At 42.2% G+C, this 24,021-nt stretch overlaps 1 protein-coding gene across 3 annotated transcripts in view; it reads left to right on the plus strand.

Moving 5' to 3' along the window:
• The window catches only part of CUL5 (cullin 5), a 2,346,971-nt gene that overhangs the window by 2,280,500 nt on the left and 42,450 nt on the right, over window positions 1–24,021 (plus strand). For all 3 annotated transcript variants that reach the window (XM_044072614.1, XM_044072615.1, XM_044072616.1), the window contains exon 18: window positions 18,667–18,790. In XM_044072614.1, coding sequence (XP_043928549.1) covers window positions 18,667–18,790 — 124 coding nt within the window. The remainder of the gene's footprint in view (window positions 1–18,666; window positions 18,791–24,021) is intronic.

Below are 24,021 nucleotides of genomic sequence, written 5' to 3' on the forward strand. Positions count from 1 at the left end.
CATGACCCAGGGAACATAAAACTTTGGTACCCGGCCAGATGTCAGTGGTGCCAATCCATATGTCAGCAATACTGTAAAAGTTATCAGTAGGACATTTACTGTTATGGTAAGTAACTTGCATAACTGTACTTTCCCTTTTTGATGCCCCCTTCTCTCCAAAGTATCTCAAAAGATGCAACAGACAAAGCCTGTAGTGCTTTCTCAGAATGTTTCAAAGTTTAAGGAGTTTGGTCAGAAAGGACAAGAAAGAGCAATTAAATGTAAAAGAAATGAATTGATTCTTGGTCTTCAATCTCTCAGTCACTTTTGGCCCCCAGGAACATTTCAAGTTCTGAAGGACAGCACAACTTTCCTGTAGTATGTCAGAGTCTTACCCCCTTGGCAGGTTAGCAGTTATTTGGGACAGTCCTGTTAATCAAAACATTTCCCTCCAGGCTGTTTGTAGTCCATGAGAACATAACATCTTAGCAGATTACTTGAGCTTATCCAGGGCAAATCCTCATGAATGAATGTTGAGCAGGGAGGTCTTCTACAGATTGCCCACTAGTGAGGTGAGGTACTCCACAGATGGATTTCCTTGCCTCTTGTCTGAACAATCAGCTCAGAATATTTTGCTTCAGGACAGCTGTCCAGGAAGCCTGGACAGTGAATGCCACCTTCTTCACCTAGAAAGGGAAATTCCTGTATGGTTCTACTTTTTTCTTTTTATTCAAAAAGACTTAAAAATTCAGAAGGACAGTCGCAAGTTCTCTTGGTTGACCCCCTTTGCCGTAAACAACATTGGATGTTAGTGTTTCACTGTTGCAGTGATAACACTTGGGATTTCTTGCCTTGAAAGCCCTTGACCTTCATGAATGTCAGCAGTTTTCCCTCCTCCTGTACACCTAACAAACACCTCCCTCTGTAATGTCAAAATATCTGTGTATAGAGGGTCATCAGACAGTGCCATTTCTTCACTTCCTTCTCACTGTCAGAGCTTGACACATCCTATGTCTAGTATGTTGGTCAGTCAGACGTCTGGGATTGAACATTTTAAGTTTAGTACCATTTTGGGGAACTTTGTCATTTGTGCTTGTATTCTGGTTTTGTCAGAATTCTGTTAAAACTAATGTTTGTATAGAATGAGGAAATTAAATTGCTCACTGTGACTTTCACTCTTTTTGCTTATTCTGCGTGGGCCAGTAGCATGATGTGCCCAACTGTCCCCAGTGCATGCACTTTAATTCTAGAATTATAAAATGTAGTGCTGAATTTTTTTAGCAGTTTTTAGAAAAGGAAAAATGTGTTGGTGGCTTCCACATACATTGGTGTCCACCTGTCCTGCTGCTAATCTCCTTCACAAGAGGAGGAAGTGTTCAAAAGTCATTAGGAAGTTGGATGATAAGTGTTTCTCTTTCTGATAGTCACTTAGAACTGAGATTGTTGGAGGAGGAGAGGTACCTTCTTAGCCCTCTTCAAGAAATTGTGTAGCCAAGCCCTCTGGCAAGACCCCTTTTGGAGGTGACCATGTCATTGACCCCACCATCTGCTCGAGCCAGTTTAGGTAGGGTATTGGATGGATGTGGAGTCTGTAGCAGGGAGTCAGCTTCTGACTCCCATTCAAGGTTATTGGAGGGAGGAGTGGAATACTTTGAAGCAGCAGGGAGGAGATTTCAGCAGACCAGATGTGGGCCGTGACTGCCTGTGGCCTGTGCCAGTCCCTAATACTGACACACCCAAGACAAGGCCCAAGGCCAAGCATAAGAAGGCTGCTGTAGGCTTGCCCCAACCTAGGTCTCTTAAATGACAGATGCCCTCACAGGCCTTCCTGCAGGACCTTGTCATCCTTAAGAATCTCATGGATTACATGAGATCAAGCCAGCTGGACCACAGCCCAAGGAATTTCTCCTGCCAGAAATGAGAGAGACCTTTCACCTCCGGAATCTTCTCATACCTATCACACTGATAAGTATTGGTTGGCATATCTGGTCCATATTTAAAAAGGGTAATTTGCCAACTCTGACTTTGACACCCTTGCCTCAGCTATCGCCTGAAAAAATGAGAAAGTCTTTCATTTGGAAAGCACAGGATTATCTTCAAGCCCAAGAGAAAGGTCAGAAAGTTTCTTTGCCTTCCTGAGCATAAATTCTTGGCTGCTATTCCATTTCTAGAGGTGGCCAATGTTCCCTGCAGCCGGACTTCAGCCCATGCTTGCTGTCCCCTGTCCCCAAGAATCCTGACTGTTTTTATAGGGTCCTGAATTATTTCAAACATGTTTTTGGAAATCCAGTGGCAGACCCTGAGGTAGTCTCCTCAGGGTCCAAGGGAGCCAAGAGCAGTGCCTTGAAGTGTCCTTTACCCAGTGACAAGGAGGGTAGAACCCTTGACATATTTAGCGGGAGAAGAATGTTTTTACTTCTGCTACCCTGGCCATGAGAGCTTTAAATTGATAATTTTGTATGGGTAAATTCCAATAATCCCTCCTGGACCAAAATGAAATAAAGATGGAGGAGGATACAGCACAAGGCTGTCCAAAAAGAAATGTTAGAACTTTGTAACACCAGTTCCCAAGTAGCTAATCACTCTACACTGTGGTTTTGATGCTGTAGAAACGTCAGTCAGGGCAGTTGCCTCTGGGTCAGTTAGAGGACAGTATTTTCCTAACCACTTCAGACTTGAAATCATTGATGCCTCCCTTGAAGGAAGACTTCCTCTTTGGGCTCAAGGCTGAAAGTATTTTTAAAAGACTGGAGGTGAGGTTGAAGACTTTGCAGACTGTCAAGGACGTTATGCAGGTCCTGGCCTCCAAGGTGTAGCCGAAACTATTCTTATCAAATTCTGGGCCTTTCCTGCCTCCCAAACAAAAATACAAAGCAGAAATCCCAGAAGGAATAATCAGCATAGAAGGTGGGAAGCAGACCCCAGAAACAGGCCTGTTGGGTCCCAACCCCCAAGGGTCCAACAGGAAAAGCCATGACACGGATAACCTCATCCCCCTACCACCTTACAAAGCTAAGGGGCAGAATCTCCATCTTCTTAAATCAATGGCAAATCCTCACCAAGGATGGGTATGTCTTAGAAATCATCAAAATCAGGTACAAAATGCATTTTTTTCTTCCACAGTTCTCAGTTATTCCTTCTGTTAGAAAAGGACATATCAAAGAGGCACAGGGTCAAATATGGAAACTTCTATGCCAAGGATTTAAAGAAGCAACCCCCTCAAATGAATTAGGAACAGGGTTTTACTCCAGACTTTTGTGGTCCCAAAAAAAAGAAGGAAATTGGGGACCCATTTTAGACCTCTCAAAGTTAAAATTCCTTTTAGTCCCCAATTTACAAAAAATACCCTTGATCCTTCTTTGGGCAGTCATGGGCACCTTGGATTTAAAGAATGCTTACTTCCACATTCCCTTGGCTCCAGTAGTTGTATTGTGCAAGACCAAGGGCATGCAGATTTGCCCCTGTTTGGACACCTGCCTCACACAGGCAAACACGGTGGAGGAACTCAACTCCTGTCTACAAATGACCATAACATGCATCTCAAACTTGAGTGTGTCTCCCTGTTACAAGAAATTCTTTCCCCAACCCTCAAACAACCTAGTGATGTTCTTCGTGTTTCACTGTTGCAGTAATAACCTGTGGGTTATCCCTGCTGTGGTAGCCCTCGGCCGGCACAAATACCAGAGTCAGTGTTTTTCTGCATCGGCTGCTGTTGCATGCTGCCTGACGTCAGGTCATCCATGCTGTAAAGGAGAGCAGCCGACGCCATTACATCAGTCTTTCTTGCCGTGGAGCCCGTAGCAGAAACAGTTCACAAGTGTGCCGGTCAGCCGCTACCAGAGTTTTGATTTACAGCTGAAAACGTCTAAAGCTAAGTACCCCAGTCGGGATCCTTTCTTTTTCTTGCATTAACCAATGTCCTAAAAAGTTAACAATTGTCTCACCTGTGGAAAGCAATTACCACTCTGAGACTTCCACTCGTACTGCATCACTTGTTTAGGCCCAGATCACGACATCCCCCGGTGCCTGTTCTGTGCCCTCTTTAATGCGAGAACCATTTGTCGTAGAGCTCTTATTGTAGCCAGGGATTTTCGTCTTCCGCCTTCGCATTCCGAAATGGTGCCAGCCAGCCAACCTTCCATAGATTTTCCGAAGAAATATAAGGATAAAGATAGAGACAGACCACACAAGGCCAAGCCTTCTGACAGCACAATCACTAAGTAGGTCGTCAGTTCCCCAGAATTCAGTGAGGCACTTTTGTAGCCCCTGATGCCCGGTTCGATACCTTCGCAGGCCTCTACAGAGACCCTTTTGGAGTCCAGTATGCCGCAGAAATCTTCTTCCTCTTCTACCTCGGTTGGGTCCTGAGCCACAACGCAGACACTGGCTTCCGAGGAGGCCTTTCGCACTACCGATTCCAGACAAAAAAACGACGTCTTCTCTTCCAGCTACCATTCTTTCAGACCAATGGATTCACTTAGGCCTAGAGCAAGACCATTCCCAGGAAACCTACCTCTAGCCACCTTGTTACTCTTGCTCCTCCTCCCCAAACTCAAATGCTTAAAATGGCAGAGGGTCTTCTCTCCCTTATCAGGGGTAGTCAGGCCACAACTTCTAAAAGGAAAAAGAGACCTTTCTCCTGATATACTCACAGAACAGGATTCTGAGAAATATGATTATTCAGAGTTTAAAGAGGAGCAACCACCTCTGACTGCTTATGAGGATTCAGATGCGAGGAATCCATTCCCTCTGCCTCCCCACCAGAAGATCTTTCCTTTGGGGAAACCTTTTACACCCTCGGGGAACATTTCCACTGGGAATCCCAGGGCTTCCTTCAGTTTAAGAAAAGACTGAGAGTTTCTACACCTGCCCCAGCACAAACCCTTGGCCATCCCTCCTATCTTAGAGGTGGTTGATGATGTCTTCCAGGAATTCCACCTGCTCCCAGAAAACCTGACAGGTATTATAGAGTACCAGATTCTCACAAATACCTGTACAGAAATCCTGCTACAGACCCAGAAGTCATTATACAAGGGACCAAAAGGAGCTAAGGCTAGTTCTACAAAGAATTCAACTCCTCCTAACAAGGATTCCAGAACTCTGGACAGATGGAGTAAAAAAGTATACACTTCTATAACCTTGGCGATTAGAGCTCTCAACTGTCAGTTCCACATGTTAAAATATCAGCAACACTCTTTGGAACCGTTAAAACAAAAAATTCTACCTTTCCTGACTGTGCCAGTTCGAAAGTGTTAGCAGATTTACTGCACTCTACTTGTCAAGTGGCTAAACACTCATTACACTGTGGATATGATGCCCTAGAAGCCTCTAGCAGGGCAACAGTGTCAGGATCTGTCATTAGGAGACATGCATGGTTGAAGGAATAACCTCTCCCTGATTATGTCAAATCTAAATTACTTGATGCACCCTTGGATAAGGACCACTTGTTTGGAGGAAAAGCAGAAGAGGTGCTTAAAAAGATGGAAGATAAAGCAAAATCTATGCAGACAGTAAAAGATTTCCTTCAGGTACAACTTCCTAGGTTCAGAGGAATTTTCCCCTCAAAACACTGGTCCTTACCTGCACCTAGCAAACGGGCAAGGTAAGCCCCGCAGGGACAGACCACCCAGACTCCCACCCTAGGGACAGCAGAGAACCAAAGAGTGGACCACTCTAACTCCAAAGGCAGGGAGTTCTAAGCCATCCCTTTATGGCAAAAATTCTCGATGACTTCCTCTCCCCCCTCTGCCCTCTTTTCGCTCACCAAAAACTAGGAGGATTCTTTCCCTCTGCAAAGAAAATTGGCTGTCTGTAACAAAGTACCAATGGGTCTTAAAGATAATTTTTCAGGGATACAAATTCTCCTTCAACAAACTCCCAAGTCTAAGAGGGTACCCAGACTTGCCTCCAAATCAGTGGGCAGAGGCACTGAAATAAGTCCAAACTCTCATATCCCAAGGGGCAATAGAACCTGTCCCCTCAGATCAAACAGACAAAGGCTTTTATTCCAGACTATTCCTGGTTCCCAGAAAAGAGGGCACTTGGCGCCCCATCCTGAATCTGTTTATTCTAAACACCATCCTGGTGATCCCCAAATTCAAAATGCTAACCTTACAGCAGCTGCTGCCTATGCTGACAAAAAATGCATGGTTAGTAACCCTAGATCTAAAAGATGCCTACCTCCACATTCCCATAAGGGAATCCTGCAGGAAATTCCTTCACATCAGAGCAGGCTCACAACACTTTAAGTTCTCCGCGCTACCCTTTGGATTATCTACTGCTCCCAGGGTATTCACCAAACGCTTACCCCGGCCATAGCCTTCTGCAGGCAGAAAAATATACAAATTTACCCTTAACTGGATGACTGTCTCATTCAGGCAGACTGCAAAGAAAAGCTCCTCAAGGACCTCCTTTTTGTCAAAACCCTCCTAACCTCCTTAGGATACACCATCAACTAGAAGAAATCAAAGCAAACACCCTCCAGGAAGATCTTTTTTGGGGGAGCACTGCTGGACACAGCATCCCAAATAGCCTTCCTATCCCCAGAAAAGCAGAGCTTCTTGCCTCTCTTATTTCACCCAGCTGGCTTCCAGAACTCAACAAACTGCCAGGAAGTTCCTCCTAGCCTTGGGATACATGACATCTTGCATCTGTCTAATTCCTCTGGCCAGGCTTCACATGCGAAAACTTCAGTGGGACCTAAAGAATCTTTGGAGTCAGGACTCTCAGTCTCTAGAGACCTCTCTCCCTCTGATTCCCTGTATAAAGGCTGAGTTTCTCTGGTGGGCAAGGGCCTGTGCTCAGAACAAGTGCCTTTCCTTCACCCTTTGCCCAACTGGGCAGACCATTACCACCGACGCCTCGGACACAGCTTGGGGTGCTCACCTAGAAGGCAGGTGCACCCAAGGTCTTTGGGATGCACAGCACCTTCCCTTATACACCAACCTGAAGGAAATTATAGCAGTAGAAAAGGCTCTGACTTCCTTCAAACCCCATTTCAAGCCCGGGGTTCTCCTTATCAGAACAGACACCACCACAGTAATGTGGTACATCAACAAACAGGGTGGGACCCAGTCTTACCCTCTGTGCAGGCTAGCCTTGAACCTATGGCCGACAGCCTCTTCCATGGGACTACACCTGACAGCCCATTAACTACCACAGATCAACAACACCCTGGCAGACCACTTAAGCAGAAACTTACTGGCCCCCACAAATGGCAGCTCCACAGAAAAATATTTTTATAGATCATTCCGGGGTGGGGGACTCCGGGGGTGGATCTCTTTGCTTCACACCTGAACCATCAGCTGAAAAAATTCTGTACCAGGGAGTATCGCCACCTAGCGTGGAAGGTGAATGCATTGACCTTCCACTAGGACACCCTGTTTGTGTACTCATTCCCTCCTCTGCCTCTTATTCCAAAGGTACTGATCAAAATAAGGGAGGAGAGACCGAAAGCCATCCTCATTGCTCCAGATTGTTTCAGACAACAGTGGTACGCCTTACTGTGCAGCCTGACCTTAGAGCCTCCCAGGCAGCTTCCCCTTATTTCAGACATTTTAACTCAGGTGGATGGGGGGATGCTGCACCCAGACTTGCAGAGTCTCAAACTATCAGCATGGCTAATACTCTAAAGGCAAACAAGGGGCCCCTGTTAAGCAAACAGGTCCTAGACATTATCACAGAGGCCAGAAGGCCCAGCACCAGAAAATCTTATGCAGGAAAATGGAAAAGATTTTGCTCCTGGAGCCAGTCCAGAGGGGGCAATACGTCACAGCCTTCCATCCCTCTTATCCTGGACTACCTAGTGGAGCTACTTAACAGCGGCCTCTCCTTTTTCCCTATTAAAATCCATGCGTCAGTCATCTTGGCTCATTTTGATGCAGAACAGCCCCTGTTCTCCCCATCCTTTGATTAAACAATTCCTCAGAGGGGAATCTAATATTAGACCTCCCAGAAGGCCACCGACTCCAGCCTGGGACCTGAATTATGTTTTGGAAAAACTTACTTTACCACCCTTTGAACCTGCTGCTTCAGCAGAACTACGATTCCTCTCCTGGAAGACTGCTTTTCTCTTAGCTATCACCTCAGCCAGGGGAATTTCAGAACTTCAGGCATTGATGGCCATTGAGCCCTTCATCATCTTCCATGCGGACAGGGTCTCCCTGAGGACTAATCCCTCCTTTATGCCCAAGGTGGTATCTAATGCATCTCTCGATCAGGCCATACACCTACCCACCTTCTTTCCTAACCTGCAAAACAAGGGAGAGAGAATTCTGCACTCGCTAGACATGCACAGACAGCTCAGATACTACCTGGACCATACCAAACCCTTCAGAAAAATGGACCAACTACTAGTCAGCTTTGCCCCAGGGGCAGAAGGAAAGCCCATTTCCAAACAAACCATTTCCAAATGGCTATCACACTGTATCCATTTCTGCTGCAGATTACATGGACCCCTCCCCCAAGTCTGTTCCAACCCATTCCACTAGGGCAGCCTCTACTTCCACAGCATTTCTCAGAGGAGTTCCCACCAGGGACACCCTTGAAGCTGCCACCTGGACCTCTGTCCATATGTTTACCAAGCATTACTACCTACCTCTATTTTCTAAGGCTAGGGCAGGGTTTGCCTCTGCAGTTGTGCAGGGCATGCTGACCCATTCCTAGGTATCTTACTAAGCCTACCACCTTTATCTTCATCTTTGGGAATCCTCCCACAGGTGATGACTGCAACAGTGAAACTGGAAGAACATAGTACAGTTGTGTACACTTACCATAAATATAGATGTTCGAGTGTATTCACTGTTGCAGTCCTGGTTTCCCACCCACCTTCCCCCTTGTATCTTCTTTTTTTAGGGAGACATAAGTTTCAAAAGGTGGCTTTTAGCCACCAGGACGACTTTACCATATTTACTTGCGTCTCTGGCGGGTTAGGACAAGAAAAACTGATGTAATGGAGTCAGCTGCTCTCCTTTATAGCACTGATGACCTGACGTCAGGCAGCATGCAACAGCAGCCGACGCAGAAAAACATTCACTCTGGTATTCGGGCCGGCTGAGGGCTACCACAGCAGGGATAACCCACAGGTGATGACTGCAGCAGTGAGTACACTCTAACATGTACATTTATGTTGAGTGTACATGACTGTACTTTCTCTGTCCATACTTTTATAAAGTACTACAAGCTAGATTCCTTTTGCAGATTTAGATCAGGCTATGATATGACCATTCTCCAGGAGATCTTGGACATTTCTCCTTCTATCATCCAGTTATTCTAAGGTAGGGTAATCTACCCATAAAACATGGACTACTGCAGTAGTGATCAATATGTTGAACATAGTACAACTTTGTACATTAACTTTACTGTAGCAGTAGATGTTCAAATGATCACTGGTGTAGTAGCCACTCCCTCCCTCCATTGCCCTTGTTTTTGGTGTGTTTTTTATCCCAGGATGTGGATGTTTGTTGTTCCTAACAATATCCTCTCAGGGCTTAACCTCCCTCTGTCTCTTGGCTTGAAAGCTCTGAAGAGCTTGATATCCAAACCCGCCTTTTAGCTTGGTTCGAGCTGACTAATGGTTTGAGCACATGGAATGTTCCCTGAAGCTTGGGAAGCTGGCCGGCTGTTATATCCTCTGCAGGATATAACACATGTAATGTAGGCTACAGCACTAGTGATCCTTCGAGCATCTGCAGTTATAGCAAGCTCACATACACAACTGTACATTGTTTGTCAAGGCAAAATTCAAAAGATCAACTGGATTAAAATAACTGACATTTTATTTATTTTTATTTATTATTTTATTTTACATTTGTTAACCGGGCTAGTCTAGCTGGATACATATCCGTTTTCAGTAGAGGCCCGAGGAGAAAAGCTCCAAACAAACAAAATAGTCAGTACATGTTCAAATAGATACAAAATAGTGTTACAAAAAAAAGAGAGTACAAATAACATTTACAAGATGAAAAAATGACATAGAAATTATATAGGAGAAAGATCATGCTGTTGGTTATACATAGGATTAATTTCACATAGGAATGTAAAATAGACTAGATCAGGTATAATCCTCATTGATATTAAGAATGAGTGATTTTAGAGATCTGGATAAGAGAAATGGGCTAGGAGGAAGTGGGACTAGTAGGGTATGAGATATGTAGTTAGTCAGGTGCACGACAAGGGCATAACCATTGTGTTGTGAGATATTCTTTAAGGTTGTTTTGAATTGAGTGCGTGAGGTTGCAAGTCTTAGGTAGTTTGGCAAGGAGTTCCACGGCTTGCCAATGGAGTTAGCGAGAGGGCATCCCCACCTGAGTTCTTAGCTTTAATGGTTAGGATCAGGGTACTGTTAGATGATCAAGACTATTGAGATTAGAGTACGGAGTCAGAATGCTGCATAGTGAGGGAGTTTTATCAGGATGGTTGATTATTTTGTAAGCTTGGTGAGTTGGTTAAGTTTGAGGAGATTAGGCAGTTCTAGCCAGCCAAGGTTCCTCAAGTTAAGACAATGGTGGGTTCGATAAGGGGAACCTGTTATAAATCTAGCAATGTGGTTGTAGGCAAGAGAGCATGTTAAGTTCACATTTATTGAGGAAAGAGAGGACCGGGAAGCGAGAGGAGGGAAGAGAGGAGATGGACGGGCAATGGTTAATTTGGTAGAAGGAGTTAAGAAGTTTTAATTCTGTACATAGATCCTAGTTTTTGTTAACAGACTTTATGGTTTGAGTAATGTGTATGTCAATTTGGGCTTATGATCAATGGTAACTCCAAGTAGTTTGGTACTGGTGACAGGGGTTATGAGGGTCCCATTGTTGGATTTAACATGGAAGGTTATATTGTTAATGTTTGGGAGTTCTTTGCCATGGGATGAGAAAACGTTGGGGAAGAATAGTAATAATTTCGTTTTAGTTGGGTTAAGTAGGAGTTTTAAGTCGGTGAACCATTTTTCAACTAGAGAAAAACAATGTTGAGTGATGGTTTGGAGATTCAAGATGGAGACGTCTGAGCAGATTAGGGTGGAGTCGTCGGCATATTGTATGCAGGTGGATTTAGGGATGACTGAAGGTCATTTATGAAGATGGAAAACAGAAGTGGACCCAGTATGGAGCCCTGAGGAACACCTATGGTATTTGGGAGTAGTCCTGATATACAGTTTTGCCACAGGACAGCTTGTTGCCTACCCGTGAGGTAGGCCTTAAACCAGTTTAGTGCTGGTGTGTCCAGATGCAGGGTTTCAAGGGTGTTAAGAAGGAGCTGATGATTGACCATATCGAAAGCTTTTGATAGGTCCAAAAAGAGGGCAGAGGATATAAGTTTGTTGTTGCGATTGTTATTGATGGAGTCAACAAAGGAAAGGAGGGTGGTAGTTGTACTATGGTGGGGGCGAAAGCCGTGCTGGGAGTTGGACAAGAGATGATTAAAGGTTAGGTAGCGAAGAAGTTGCTTGTGGATGCATCTCTCCATGATTTTCGCTATTGGGGATAGTATAGCTATTGGTCTATAATTTGAGGTTTCCATGGAGGTACCTCCTTTGTGAAGTGGAATGATATAAGAAATCTTCCAGATAGAGGGGATGTTCGTCTCAGTTATAGTTCTATTGATAAGGATTGTTATTGGGTAGTCTATTACTTCAGATGCAATTTGTAAGAATTCTGCAGGAAGGTGGTCAGCCGCTAGGGTGGTTGGTTTGAGTTTTTAGGAGAATGCGTATATAAGAGGAAGAGACTGGCTTTAAATTGAAGGGGGTAGGGGTGTCGACGTGCTGTTGAACAGCAGATGGGGGAGTGGAAGTTAGTTGACTGGCTAGATTTTGGATACTCTCAGTGAAGAAGGAGTTGAAGGTGTTGGCTACTTCTTCCTGTCCTTTTTCTATCAGTTTCTCGGGGGTTGGGGTGGAGGTTTTACCTGGGTGCAGAAGGTTGTTAAAACCTGCCCAGAATTTCTTTGGGTTGTTCTGGTGTTTTAGCTGGAGGTGGCAGAAGTATTGTTTTTTATCTTGGGTAACAGCTGTTTTAGTGGTGTTTCTTAGTTGTTGAAATTTAGTGCGATCTTGGGAGGTTTTTGTGGCTCTCCATTTATCCCAGGCTTGGTCACGAAGTTTGATTTTGGTTTTGGTTTCTTTAGTTAGCCAAGGTGCTATATGAACTTTGGATCTAATTTGTCTATGTGGGGCATGTGAGTCAAGTATCTTAAGGAATGTGTCATTGAAGTGTGACACACTCTCATCGAGTGGTAGGGTTTTTAGTATGGACCAGTTGCAGGATTTCAGGTCGGCAAGAAATAGTTGTGGGACGAATTTCTTTTTATTTCTGATTAGTCTATATAGGGGGGGGGTTAGAAGTTGGGCATTTATGTTTAATGATATAGGTTATTAGGTGATCACTGAGGTCACTGGGAAGGGTACCTGTGGTGTAGTTGTTTGAGTCCCTATTAGTAAGGATCCAGTCAATGATGCTTTCTTTTTGAAGAGAGTTGCCTATTCTAGTTGGGGATAGGATGGTTTGGGAAAAAACATGTAAATTGATAGGTTGTGGAGTTGTATGGGTAGAACAGAGAGACCAGTCTATGTTAACGTCTCCAAGTACTATGGTTCCTTGTGGGTAGCTGGTGGATAGCCAGCTCAGCGTTTGCTCCAGGTTTTCTGTGTTGTTCCCTGGTGGGATATAAGTTACAATGAGGTTGATGCGTTTTTGAGAGTTTAAGCAGATCTGTAGGGCAATAATTTCTAGGTTAGAGATTATAGGTGGTTGAATTGGATTCTTAAGGATATTCAGGGTATTTTTAAACATAACAGCTATTCCTCCATCTTTTTTTTTTTTGCACGATCAGCCCTAATAATATTGTACCCGGGTGGGAGGATCTCTTCATTCTTAGTAGAGGGCTTTAGCCATGTTTCGGTTAGACACATGATGTCAGGGGAATGAGTAGCTATAATGGCGTGAAGGTTGTGAACTTTGTTGTTAATGCTTCTTAGGTTCAGATGTAATATTAGAAGGGAGTCAGTAGATTTTCGGGTTAATTTATTGGGGTGAGAGTCTGGCGTGGTGGTGGGACCTGGGTTAGGGTGAATATCGCCGTCGATGTTTATACGATTTTTTAGGTAAACTAATAATCTTTGTAGTTTAAATAGGATTTTGAGGTTAGCTTTGTTATGTGGAGATTTAGGGTAATGAAGTGTAGTGTTGACTAATTTGGGGGATACAAATTTGTCCTGGTATAGTGAAGGTGGAGTAGAAATGACATGGTGATTGCATTGGGAGTTGGTGTGACGCTTAGGGAAGGGGATAGCTATAAGAGTTTGGTTTTCAAATGCTGTTAGGAAATAAGTGGTGGTGAGAAGTAAAGTTATTAGGGGGGTTATAGTGAGAACGTATTTGGTCATGATGGAGATAGAAAAAGGGTAGTGGGAGAGGGATGAGACTTAGTGTAGAATTTGGTAATGGGTGTGGGCCTAGAGGTGGGAGGAGTCGTGAGGTGTGACAGGGGAGCTTAGGATTTGCTAAGAGGGAAAGTGGGAGGGACTGTTTGTTCCTATAAGAGTAGGGGTACTGGGGGCGGGTGGGATAAGGGGGCAGGGAGGGGAACAAGCAGGGTTAGTCTATTGCATCTTTAATGTTATTTCAGTGTAACCCAGTTGAAATTTGCATGCATGATAAAGAATCCAAATTATTCTAAATGAAAGTGGATGCTACTGAACCAAGGAGGTCATGGAGAGTTTGTAAGGAAGCTACATATTTGGTCACAGATGTTAGACCAGCAAGGCAATATAAAATGTCTAAAAAAATATATACAAACCTCTGAGTACCTGCACCAGGAACAAATTTTTACTCATCCTGGAATCTAGAATTATACCTAATCAGGTTGGCAAATCAAGAAGTACCTCTGGATATGACATTATTAGAAACATTTTCGGAAAGAGAAGGCAGGATCCTTTTGGGGAAAGGAGCAAAGCAGGATAGGGGTGAAATGGGGTGAATGTTAAGATGGATATAGTCCTAATCAAAGGAGGCCATTAATTTATAGAAGTAGTACTGAATATATTAGAAGCTTTATGGTAAGGAAGTATTGAAGAATGGTCAATAGAAAACAGCATTAAGCTGTTTATAGAGGTGAGGTCACCTGTAGCAAGTAATAGGAAGTTAATTCATAGGAATTAATTAATAGGAAGTAAATAATAGGAATAGAAGTTAGACTGTAGCTGGCATTAAAAGAACCACTTAAGAAATGTAATGAATATACAGGTTCAAAAATGGGAAACATTGAGTGCTAGACAAAATATCTGTGGAGTCGTGGCTGGAAATTTGAGAGACTCCCAAAATAATAACCAAGTCAAGAGAATTCTGGATGTTTGAGTTGGTGTTTGTCCAAATATATGTATATACATGACTAATTAGGAAAGATGTTTTCAGAAGCCAACCAAGCTTGGTGCTGGTACATTCAGGACCAGAGGGGGATCATGGCAATATATTTTGAGACTGCCCTAAAATAAGGAAGTTTAGGGAGGGCTTGCATAACCTGTTTTGCAAGATTTTAAATACCTTTGGTGAATGCAAGACACCAGTTACTACCTTTGCTGGGCAGAGACATTAGAAGAGCCAAAGCATGTGAGGGCTCCGATTACCTTGATCTGCTTCTTTGCCAAAAAAGTTATAGTTAAGAAGGGAAAACCTCTGAAGAGCCAAAGATTCAAGATTTAAATAGTATCACAGAGCTGAGAAGATTAGAGAGGGAGGTAACATTAAGGGGGTGGGGGGTTTAGTCTAAAACAGAATGGAGTGTATAGGAAAGAGCTCAATTTGGGATGGACTACAGGGACTCTAAAGAGGTGGATTAATAATGACTATGAATATCCATGACCAGGATTACTAGTGAGCAAGGCCAGTTCTGAGGGGAAAGGGGCACTAACAAAATCTTTCATAGTCATATAAAATTAAGATGGAAATGATGTGATTATTCAAGAATGGATCTTGAGTTGTAATCAGGAAATTATGGAGGTACAGCGATGGCACATAAATTGTAATGCTGGCATTACACCTGGAACTCAAATTAATAAAGCTGCTTAGTTATATAAAACTAAAAAACTAAGTGGCCTGAGAAGGTCAGTAATGAGGGACAGTGGTCAGGGGAGTTTGGAGAAAGTGGTTGTATGTATCATAGTTTAAATGTGAATGATAAGTGAATTGATTATTTTTGTTTGTGCAATCCCTTGTTTTGGTTTGAGCCTGTTGTATAATTTAGTAGTATAAGATCACACTGTTTTGCTTACCAGATCTTATTGAAAACTGTATCAACTGCCAAGGAATCATAATAGCCCAGTGTGCATGAGAATGTCCATTAATGTAAGATTGTTGAATTACAGTAAGTCTGCTTTTACAAAAGAAAAAAAATCTTGACCTAGCATTTACAAATGTAACCTCATGATGCACAGCTACATTAGTAATTTCCTGTCCATTTAAGTTAAACTCTAAGCTAGTAACCTTATTTGTCAAACTATCTAAACCTCCTGAAACCAGTATATCAGTATTCAAAGACTTCAGGTGCAAAAATCTCAGATTCTGTGAAGAAGTCTCACAGTTCATTTATAACAACACCATCTCAGTAGATACCTACAAGAGTTTTATACCCACATAAATGTACAGAGTTGATAGTCCCATCTAGATCAAAATATAATGGGAAATTTAAAAGCAAACCACCTTAGTGGTCCTCCAGCATAAACAAAATCTGCAATATAAGGGAAAAAACTCTAGTATACATCAGATCTAAAAACTCCCAAGTCAGGGACAATATTAGGAATCTGAATAAGAATTTAAAAGGCAGTTAGATCTACTAAGGTAGCCCATGAACTTAGGTTGGCATATGAAGCCAATGACAACTACAAATACTCCTTTAGTTGTGTTAGAAAACTAGTAAACAGCACTCAGCACTATAAAGAATTCTTACTAAATGGCAAAACCTACTCTGACCCAGTGGAAATTGCCAGTATACTAGGAAATAAATGTAATGCAAATTTCACTCGGGGCAACCATCCAACGCCCTGCATTCTCCATCTCTCTCTGAAACACCCCATTATCACTGAAGAACTTGTGTGAAAGTGCTGTCCAAGACTAAGAACTCTTCTTCTACAAGACCAGGTAACATACTGGTCTGTTTGTTAAAGAAGACTAAACATGCCCTGGTGAAACCTCTCCATAAACTGTTTAACCTGAGCCTGGCTACAGGCACAGTCCCTGACATCTGACATACAGCCCTAGCGATGCCATTCCATAAAAGGTCTCCCTACTACTGACTCTGGAAACTGTAGGATGAGTCTAATTTGTAAGACCATTGAACACATTATAATACACTTAATTAACAGTGTTATTTTAAAATCTTTCAGGATAGATCTGCAGCAATCCAAGTTTGTAAAAAGTAGATCCAGTGTACTGAACTTAGTAAACTTCTCTGAAAAGGTAACATAAGCTTTTATCAGCAGTCACACTGTACTTTGATTTGCCTAAGATATTTAATACCATCCTCTGTGCTAGTATAATTGATAAACTAAATGTGTTACAGATCATTATGTGGCAAGGTGGACAGCAAATTGGCTAAAAGACAGAACCCACATCATGTAGGGGCAGAGTTGATAGGACATGAAGGTGACCAGTGATGTCCCACAGGTTTCAGTGCTTGACCGCTTTTGTTCGGTATTTACTTTTCTGACATACAGATTTAAAGTCAAGACTGGTAGTTAGCCATATTTTTGGATGCCTGCAAACTGAGAATCGTTGTTAAATCCCCCTCTGACACAGAAACCTTCTAGGAGAAACTTAAACTTATAAATGCCTGGTGTACTGAAAATGGGCTTAAATTAAATGCCAAGGAATACAACATTGTTGCATTTGACAGGCAACCATCCCACCAGAATATGGCATTGACAGTATTCCACCTAAAAATGAAAATGTAGTTAGAGACCTGGAACCATGTATATACTTCCCATGATTTTGTAATCATATAACAGTCATCAGGAAATACTTGTGCTTTGTGCAACTTGATCACCAAGGGAAAGTTATTGAGATCTAAAGATGTTATTGTCCCCTTGCATTCAACACTAATCAGACTAATTAAAGACTGCATCACTCCCTTTGGGATGTACCCCAGAGTTATCAGTTAGAAAGACCTTAGAGGTTACTAACAATAGAGGATCACAGCCTTAAAATCCTTAATCTTCCAAAAAAGATTTGAAGCACTGCCCCCCTTTTCTGTGTCTTATAGTCTGCTCAGAGGAATCTGCCTTCTGAGGAGTCACATTCATACATATATGCAAATATTTCAAGCATGGGCATTAGTGCCCTTCTAGCCTGTCAGAATACCAGAACAGTTGCTCCCATAACAAGTGTACAGGCTGTTCTTAAAAATATTTAAACTACTGCTTGCTTAATTTGGTGGTCTATTCCATGCATCGACTGCTCTCAAGAATCAAGTAACTCAGGACCTCTCATAATTCCACAAATCAAACAGTCTCATGGTTACAAGAACCAGCTATCTAAATGTCCGCAAGATCAGTAAAACAAGATGGTGGGGAGGTTGTTAGCATCTCCCTAACCTCTAGAATAACCTTCCCCTGCAAAAAAAGCAGTGTGTGATGCACTGCCTGCATTCAAGTAGGGCCTGGATTATAGGTGGATATCTATCTATATATATATATATATATATATATATATATATATATATATATATATGTGTGTGTGTGTGTGTGTGTGGGGGGGAGGGGTTGCACGTGCGTACCTATCAAATGATAGAAGCTCATTTCACTGACACCATAAGATAGAAAGCTCAAAACACTGAAAACTCATTTGACTCAGTAGCCTTGAACTTATGATACAGTACTTGATACTGATTTGTAGCATTTAGGCAGTCATAGGATCATAGAAGCTACAAGGCATCTGAATCTTGATACCACTTCTGCCTTTCCAGTACCCACCCTTAGACCTCACCTCCCTTTTCAAGGATGGCCAAGCCAGTCATACCAGGATAGAATTTATGAACACCCATCCAGTTGCCCCACTCCTTTTAAAATGCAGACAGTGCGTCTCACTGCTTAACTTGGAGAGGCCTGTTTGTGGCCCTGTAAGCAAGATATGCATTGGCCCTATAGCTCCTCTCCGAATACCTATGCCCTGCTTTCCAAGCCATCAGAGACCTAGTAGTTTAGGATCGCTTGTGCCTTCACAAATAAAATGCTATCACAATTACCAGAACCAAGATCTAAATCTGCTTCAGCACATCAGTAAAACAACATTTCATAATACTTGAATTGCAGTTATATACATTACTGTTTGTCAGATCTTATTTTTTATCAAATCTGTGTTTACAAAGGTGCATTTTTTGAATATCTTTTTTTTTGGATATTGAAAAGCAATAAAAAGTGCTTGATAAAGATACATTCTTGTTGATTATCATTTAATAAAATGACTAGTAGAAATTTTGTAATTCATTTGTTACTTAAGATTTTGAAACTTCTGTCATCTAATGCAAGGAAATTGCAAAGAAAGTTAAACATAAGAGGGTTCCGCTGTTGTGACCAAGAATGAGCTTGTAAATGTTAGTGAATTTTAATGTATTGCATATGCATTCAGATAGTTTTGTGGTGTGATGCTGTAAGCCACTATTTATATAAGTTTTATAATTTAGTTACTGTTTATGTTTATATTGCAGAAAAAATGGAAAAGTTCAGAAAAGGGGAAAAATAAACCTGATTGGAAGGTTACAGCTAACAACAGAACGAATGAGAGAAGAAGAGAATGAAGGAATTGTTCAGTTGAGAATATTAAGAACTCAGGTAAATGAAATTTAGTCATACTAAACAGTCATTGTGAATTAAAAGCAATCAAACTTTTTTTCTTTGAAAGCTATTACCCAGCAGTGCTTTTGACAGTCTTTCAGTTCCCTGAGAAACCCTTCCCCTCCTGGACCAAAGTGTCCATCTTACCTACCCAGGGAAGGAGGGTGAAGAGCTAAATTACTAAAGCTTGTGTGGAAGAAAGCAGATTAGCTCTGGGTGCAGTGTCACCTTTGATACTTCGCTAGGAGGTTTGTTTGTGTCTTTCGGCTTTTCCCGGTTAGGGGTCGCCACAGCGGAACTCCGGTCCGCTAATGATTGGCAGTAGATTTTTACGTGCTGGCTTGCCGGGCCTAACGCACAACCTTCAACGAAGGAATGCCCATTCACGCATATATACATGCATCCTTTTTTGACTGGGTTAGTCACACCCAAGCCAGGGGCCTCAAGTTGTATTCATACTGACTAGCAGATTTAGCCAGGGCATCAGGTAGCTTCTATTACATTTTTTTCCAAGTGCCTTGGAATAGTTTACATCCACATGAGCACCACCAGCTTAGTCGGCTGGGACCTTGATTTAATGTCTCATCTGAAGGATGGATTTTTTGATCTTGCCCCTCCTTTTGGTTTGCAGACTGTTGTGCATGCCACTAAAATGGGGACTGCAGTTGTTAACCATTGATGCATGCATATCTTCACTCATGTGCTAACCTTGGCTGCATAATGCATAGAATGTACCTTGTCTCAATCCTCTGCTCCAGTAGCCTGTGCCAGTTACCAGCAGCAATGCAGACAGAGCCACCTTCCTCCCCCAAGGTGGATGAGCTGATGCTGGCTACTCACTCCAGTGCCCAAGCTGACATTCAAATACTGGTTGCCCAGGTCTTAATGAAATCTTTATTCCCCCTGTATTCCATGTAGCTACTAGTTAACAATTTTTTTCATGTGCATAATAAGCGTCTGTGTTCCTCATGTCTACCATACTTTCTTAATGAGCACACTGGGTTTGTATTTGTCAGGGGATGATTTTCAAATCTAAAAGTAAAAAGTGCTTGCCACCCAGTTTGCTTGATTGAGCAACTATCTGCTTTTGTTAGACACGGATTGCATACAAAGTACCACTGTATTCTTCATCACCTAAACTTACTACTATTCCGGCAGAGCTGATCAGCCTTTAGGGATGCAGTAATTGCATTAGTTGTCCACTTTTCCATTGCTGTCACCAGATGTGGATGGCAAAGGTGTGGAAATTAAATTTGGATTAAACAGTATTTCAGCAATTACATTTATGTTGAGGCTGATATTGTTTTATTCTTATGGTGTTAGCAAGCATTTTATAGGAGAGAGAACACTAGCTTAGAGGTTTTATTCTTTTCTAAATTGCTTAGCTGTGACTTTGCTTAGCCATCTCTGTTGTTGCCAAGGCCACTTTAAAAATGCTGATGTTATGTAGCCCTAGCTCGCCTACATTCTTACCTGTCGGCTCCGACTCAGCCGATTTTTACTAGCTCAAAGTCTCTCATTGGCTGGGCTAAGAGGGTATCCCAAGATGCACTGCTTCCTATCCCCAGATCTCATTTGCCGCTTGTAGAGCTCGGACGTGGTCTCGCTTGGCTGTGGCTAAGTACCCTCTTTTTTGCCTTTTCTCTTTGAGAAAGTTGTTTATTCAAACCCAAAAGCTATTTAAAAAGCTATTCTTGCAGATTGCTAATTTGTGTGTGTGTTTCAGTGCTTGTGTTAGTAGTTTGGTATCCCTCCTTTCCAGCGGGCTAGGCCCGTTTTAGTTAGAGGACCTAGTCCTCCCCTCTGTCGGTTAATTAATCCTTGGTCTTGTGTTTCCTGAAGAACCGTTTCAATTAGAGGTTCTTGTGTGTGTCTAGTACTGCTTCCCGCTCTGTCTTGTTGTGTGAACCATTTAGATTAGAGGTTCTCTGTGTGCCTGTTGGTTTTTTGTACCTGTGTTCAAAATTGTGTGGTGTTTCCCACCATTTTTTGTGAGTTACATCTAGGCTCCCTTTCCATTCATTGTATAATGTCCAAAGATCAGAAGGAACATAAGCCTTCTGGCTTTAATAAATGTTCCAAATGTGGATATAAAATGTCCATCACAGATAGACATTCTGTTTGTGTCTACTGCCTCGGAGCCATCCATTTACAGGAGTCGTGTAGCTTTTGCCACGTGTTCAGTCCTAGGGTACTCCAGGAGAGAAAAAACAAGTTAATTTTAAAAGGACTTATAAAACCATCTTTTGAGGAAGCTATTGATTCGGCTTCCAGTAGTAAGTCTAAAGCTTCCAAGTCCAAGAAAAGGTCTCCGGTTCCATCTGCCACTTCGGAGCCTCCGGAGAAGTTTACGGTTTTGGACTCTACCTCCTCGGCTCCGCTGTCTTCGGGGCTGCAGGAGGTATCTGTATTAACCGAGTCGGCGTCGGCTCCAATTATACTTGAGCCTATTCGGAACCGATCGCCCAGTGTCAGACTTGGTTCAAGAGATCCCAGTCTCTATCTATCTCCTCCAAACCCTCCAGGCTTTCTGATTTGGATGTTGACAGGGTAGTGCAGATGTTCCTGCAGTCGCCGGTGTTGACCAAATTGTTTTCGGCTCTGACCCACTCAGCTCTGGAGCCAGTTACCATGACCGTTTCGATGATTCCTCCTCCGAGCACATCCTTGTTGTCGGAGCTGGTATGTTCCGCTCCGAGTGATGTTCCTGCGCTGGCTCCGATACCCCCTTTGGGTTTATTGGTGCCAACTTCGGCTCCGACCATGTCGGTTCCGTCCACAGGGTTCGAGACTTGCTTCTCTTCGGTCGGGCCCGAGGGGGATACTTCGGGACAGCTGTCAGTTCCGAGTCTCCCACTCGGTGCATCGGCTCGGGGGACCCCAGTCCCGGTCGTGGCCTCGGAGACCGGTCGGTTTTCCGATCCGGGAGGACCTGCCTTCGAGGCCATGTGGAGCGTGCTGGCAAGATCGTCAGCTACATCACCCGGGTCGGTCATTCCGTCCCCCACCACCCCGGCGAGAGCCTCTGACACTCACCTGTCCTTGGACAGCAGAGCGCCAGGCCCTAAGGACACCCCCACGAGTGGTCACCAACCTTCTGAGGGTCTCCCAGAGTCTTTGCCTGAGGAGCCCCCTAGAAAGAAATTGTGCAAGAGGAAGCACATAGACTCCCAGGATGAGTCTCTCACCTCCAATACTGACCTCGAGGAATCGGAAGGGTCCCCCAAGTCTTCCTCTGATGATGTTTCCTTCTCCGATATCCTGGAGATACTGAAACAGAGGAGGCTGGCCTTCCAAAACTCCTTCCGAGGAGGAGTCCGTATTCTTTAAGGCTTTTGGCACTCAACCTTCAGAAGTGAATAGATCTGTTGAGAATATTTGTTCTCTTCTAGGTGTAGTTTTGAGGAACTATATTTTTCTGTTTGATGAATGCTTATATTTGCAACTCACTGGTGTAGCCATGGGTACTTCTGTGGCTAACACTTATGCCAACTTGGTATTATACCAATGGGAGAAAGCTTATATTTATAATTTGGATAATTCTTTTGTAAGTAATATATGTTTTTATCAACGTTTCGTTGATGATTGTTTTATGGTTTGGAAAGGTTCCCTTTCACAGTTGAATGAATTTGTTCATTATTTAAATGCAACCACCAGTTTCTTGAAATTTAAGATGGATGCCTCTGATAGTGAGATTAATTTCTTGGATGTTAAGATACAACTACGTGAGGGTTCTATCCATACCAGTATTCACAAAAAGGAGATAAACTCTGATAGATACATTAATTATTCCAGCATGCATGCCCCACATGTCTTTAAGGGGATTGTTACTTCACAGTTTAATAGAGTTAGTAGATTAAATACTGATGATGCTACATTTAATTTACAGTTGGATGAGATGTCCAAAGAGTTTCTGGATAGTGGTTATGATTCTAAACTAATGTAAAGTCCCTTGAAATCAAAGGGCAAAAAATCCAGGCTGAGAATGATTCCAAAATAACAGCAAAGAATCCACAGATATACGTGCAGGTACCAGTTTATTCACAGAAGACACAAGCGCTTTCACAATAGCTTCTTCAGGTGTAACTTCTCCATGAAAATCCACACCTTATATACTCTACCTAATTAATCCAAACAATCAGTTAACATACTAAAACATTTTTAAAAAGACATTACACCTAAGAACATGAATAAATAAATGTTACCTAACTGAAATGCATACATTTATAATGCTAGTACAATAATTAGTGGACAGTGAATTATAATTGATAGTGAACTATCCATGTATATATATGTATATAATTATAAAAATATATGTATAAATATATTCATAAAAGTACAAATATATACACACATATATATATATATAATTAAAATATGTACATTTGTTTATGTAAAATATATATATAAAATTATAAAATCATAAATATATTTACATTTATATTTGAAAATACTTAAAAATTTATATAAAAATTCATGTATTCAATGGTCTACTACGAAGTACAGGCTTAATAGGAATGCATTCATTGAGGCCATGCCCAAAAGTAGACCTGAGCCTCACAATCCACTTTGCTTCAGTATCCTCAGTTCTAACTCTCATGTCACCACCTCTGCCATTCTCATATATAAGAGATAAAACTCTAAATTTGAATACATGGTCATCTCCCATGGCACTAATATGTTTAGCTAGAGCATTAATTTTTGACTTCTTCCTAGCATGATAAAGATGCTCCCTGATCCTTTCTCTAAGGGTTCTGTCAGTTTTGCCTATATAAAAACAATGGCATGACTGACATTCTGCTAGATAAACCACATGTGAGCTGTCACATGTAGCACCTACCCTAAACTCAGTGGTTCTTCTAGTGTCAGGGTGGTGGAATAATAAACTCATATCTGTAGATGAACATTGTGAACAATGACCACAAGGTCGTGTTCCTTTAAACATCACAGGTGGTTTTACATTTTTCACACCATAACCTCCTATACAAATTCTTCTTATTTTTAAAAGTATACTGTGGTCTGGTACTGATAAGAGAGGATATTGTGGGCTCAGTAATTAAAATTGGCCAATACTTATTAATAACATCAGTATATTGTTTGACATTCCTAGCATAAGTAATACAGACATTCAATTTCGGTTCATTATTCGTAGTATGTCTAGGTCCATTACTTGAAAAGTACGGTTTTGCTTTACTAGATCTCATTTGTCTCACCATCTTTTCATTCTT

Source organism: Protopterus annectens, chromosome 5.part0 (assembly GCF_019279795.1).
Source record: "Protopterus annectens isolate FY-2018-M chromosome 5.part0, PAN1.0, whole genome shotgun sequence".
NCBI classification, from domain to species: Eukaryota; Metazoa; Chordata; order Ceratodontiformes; family Protopteridae; genus Protopterus; species Protopterus annectens.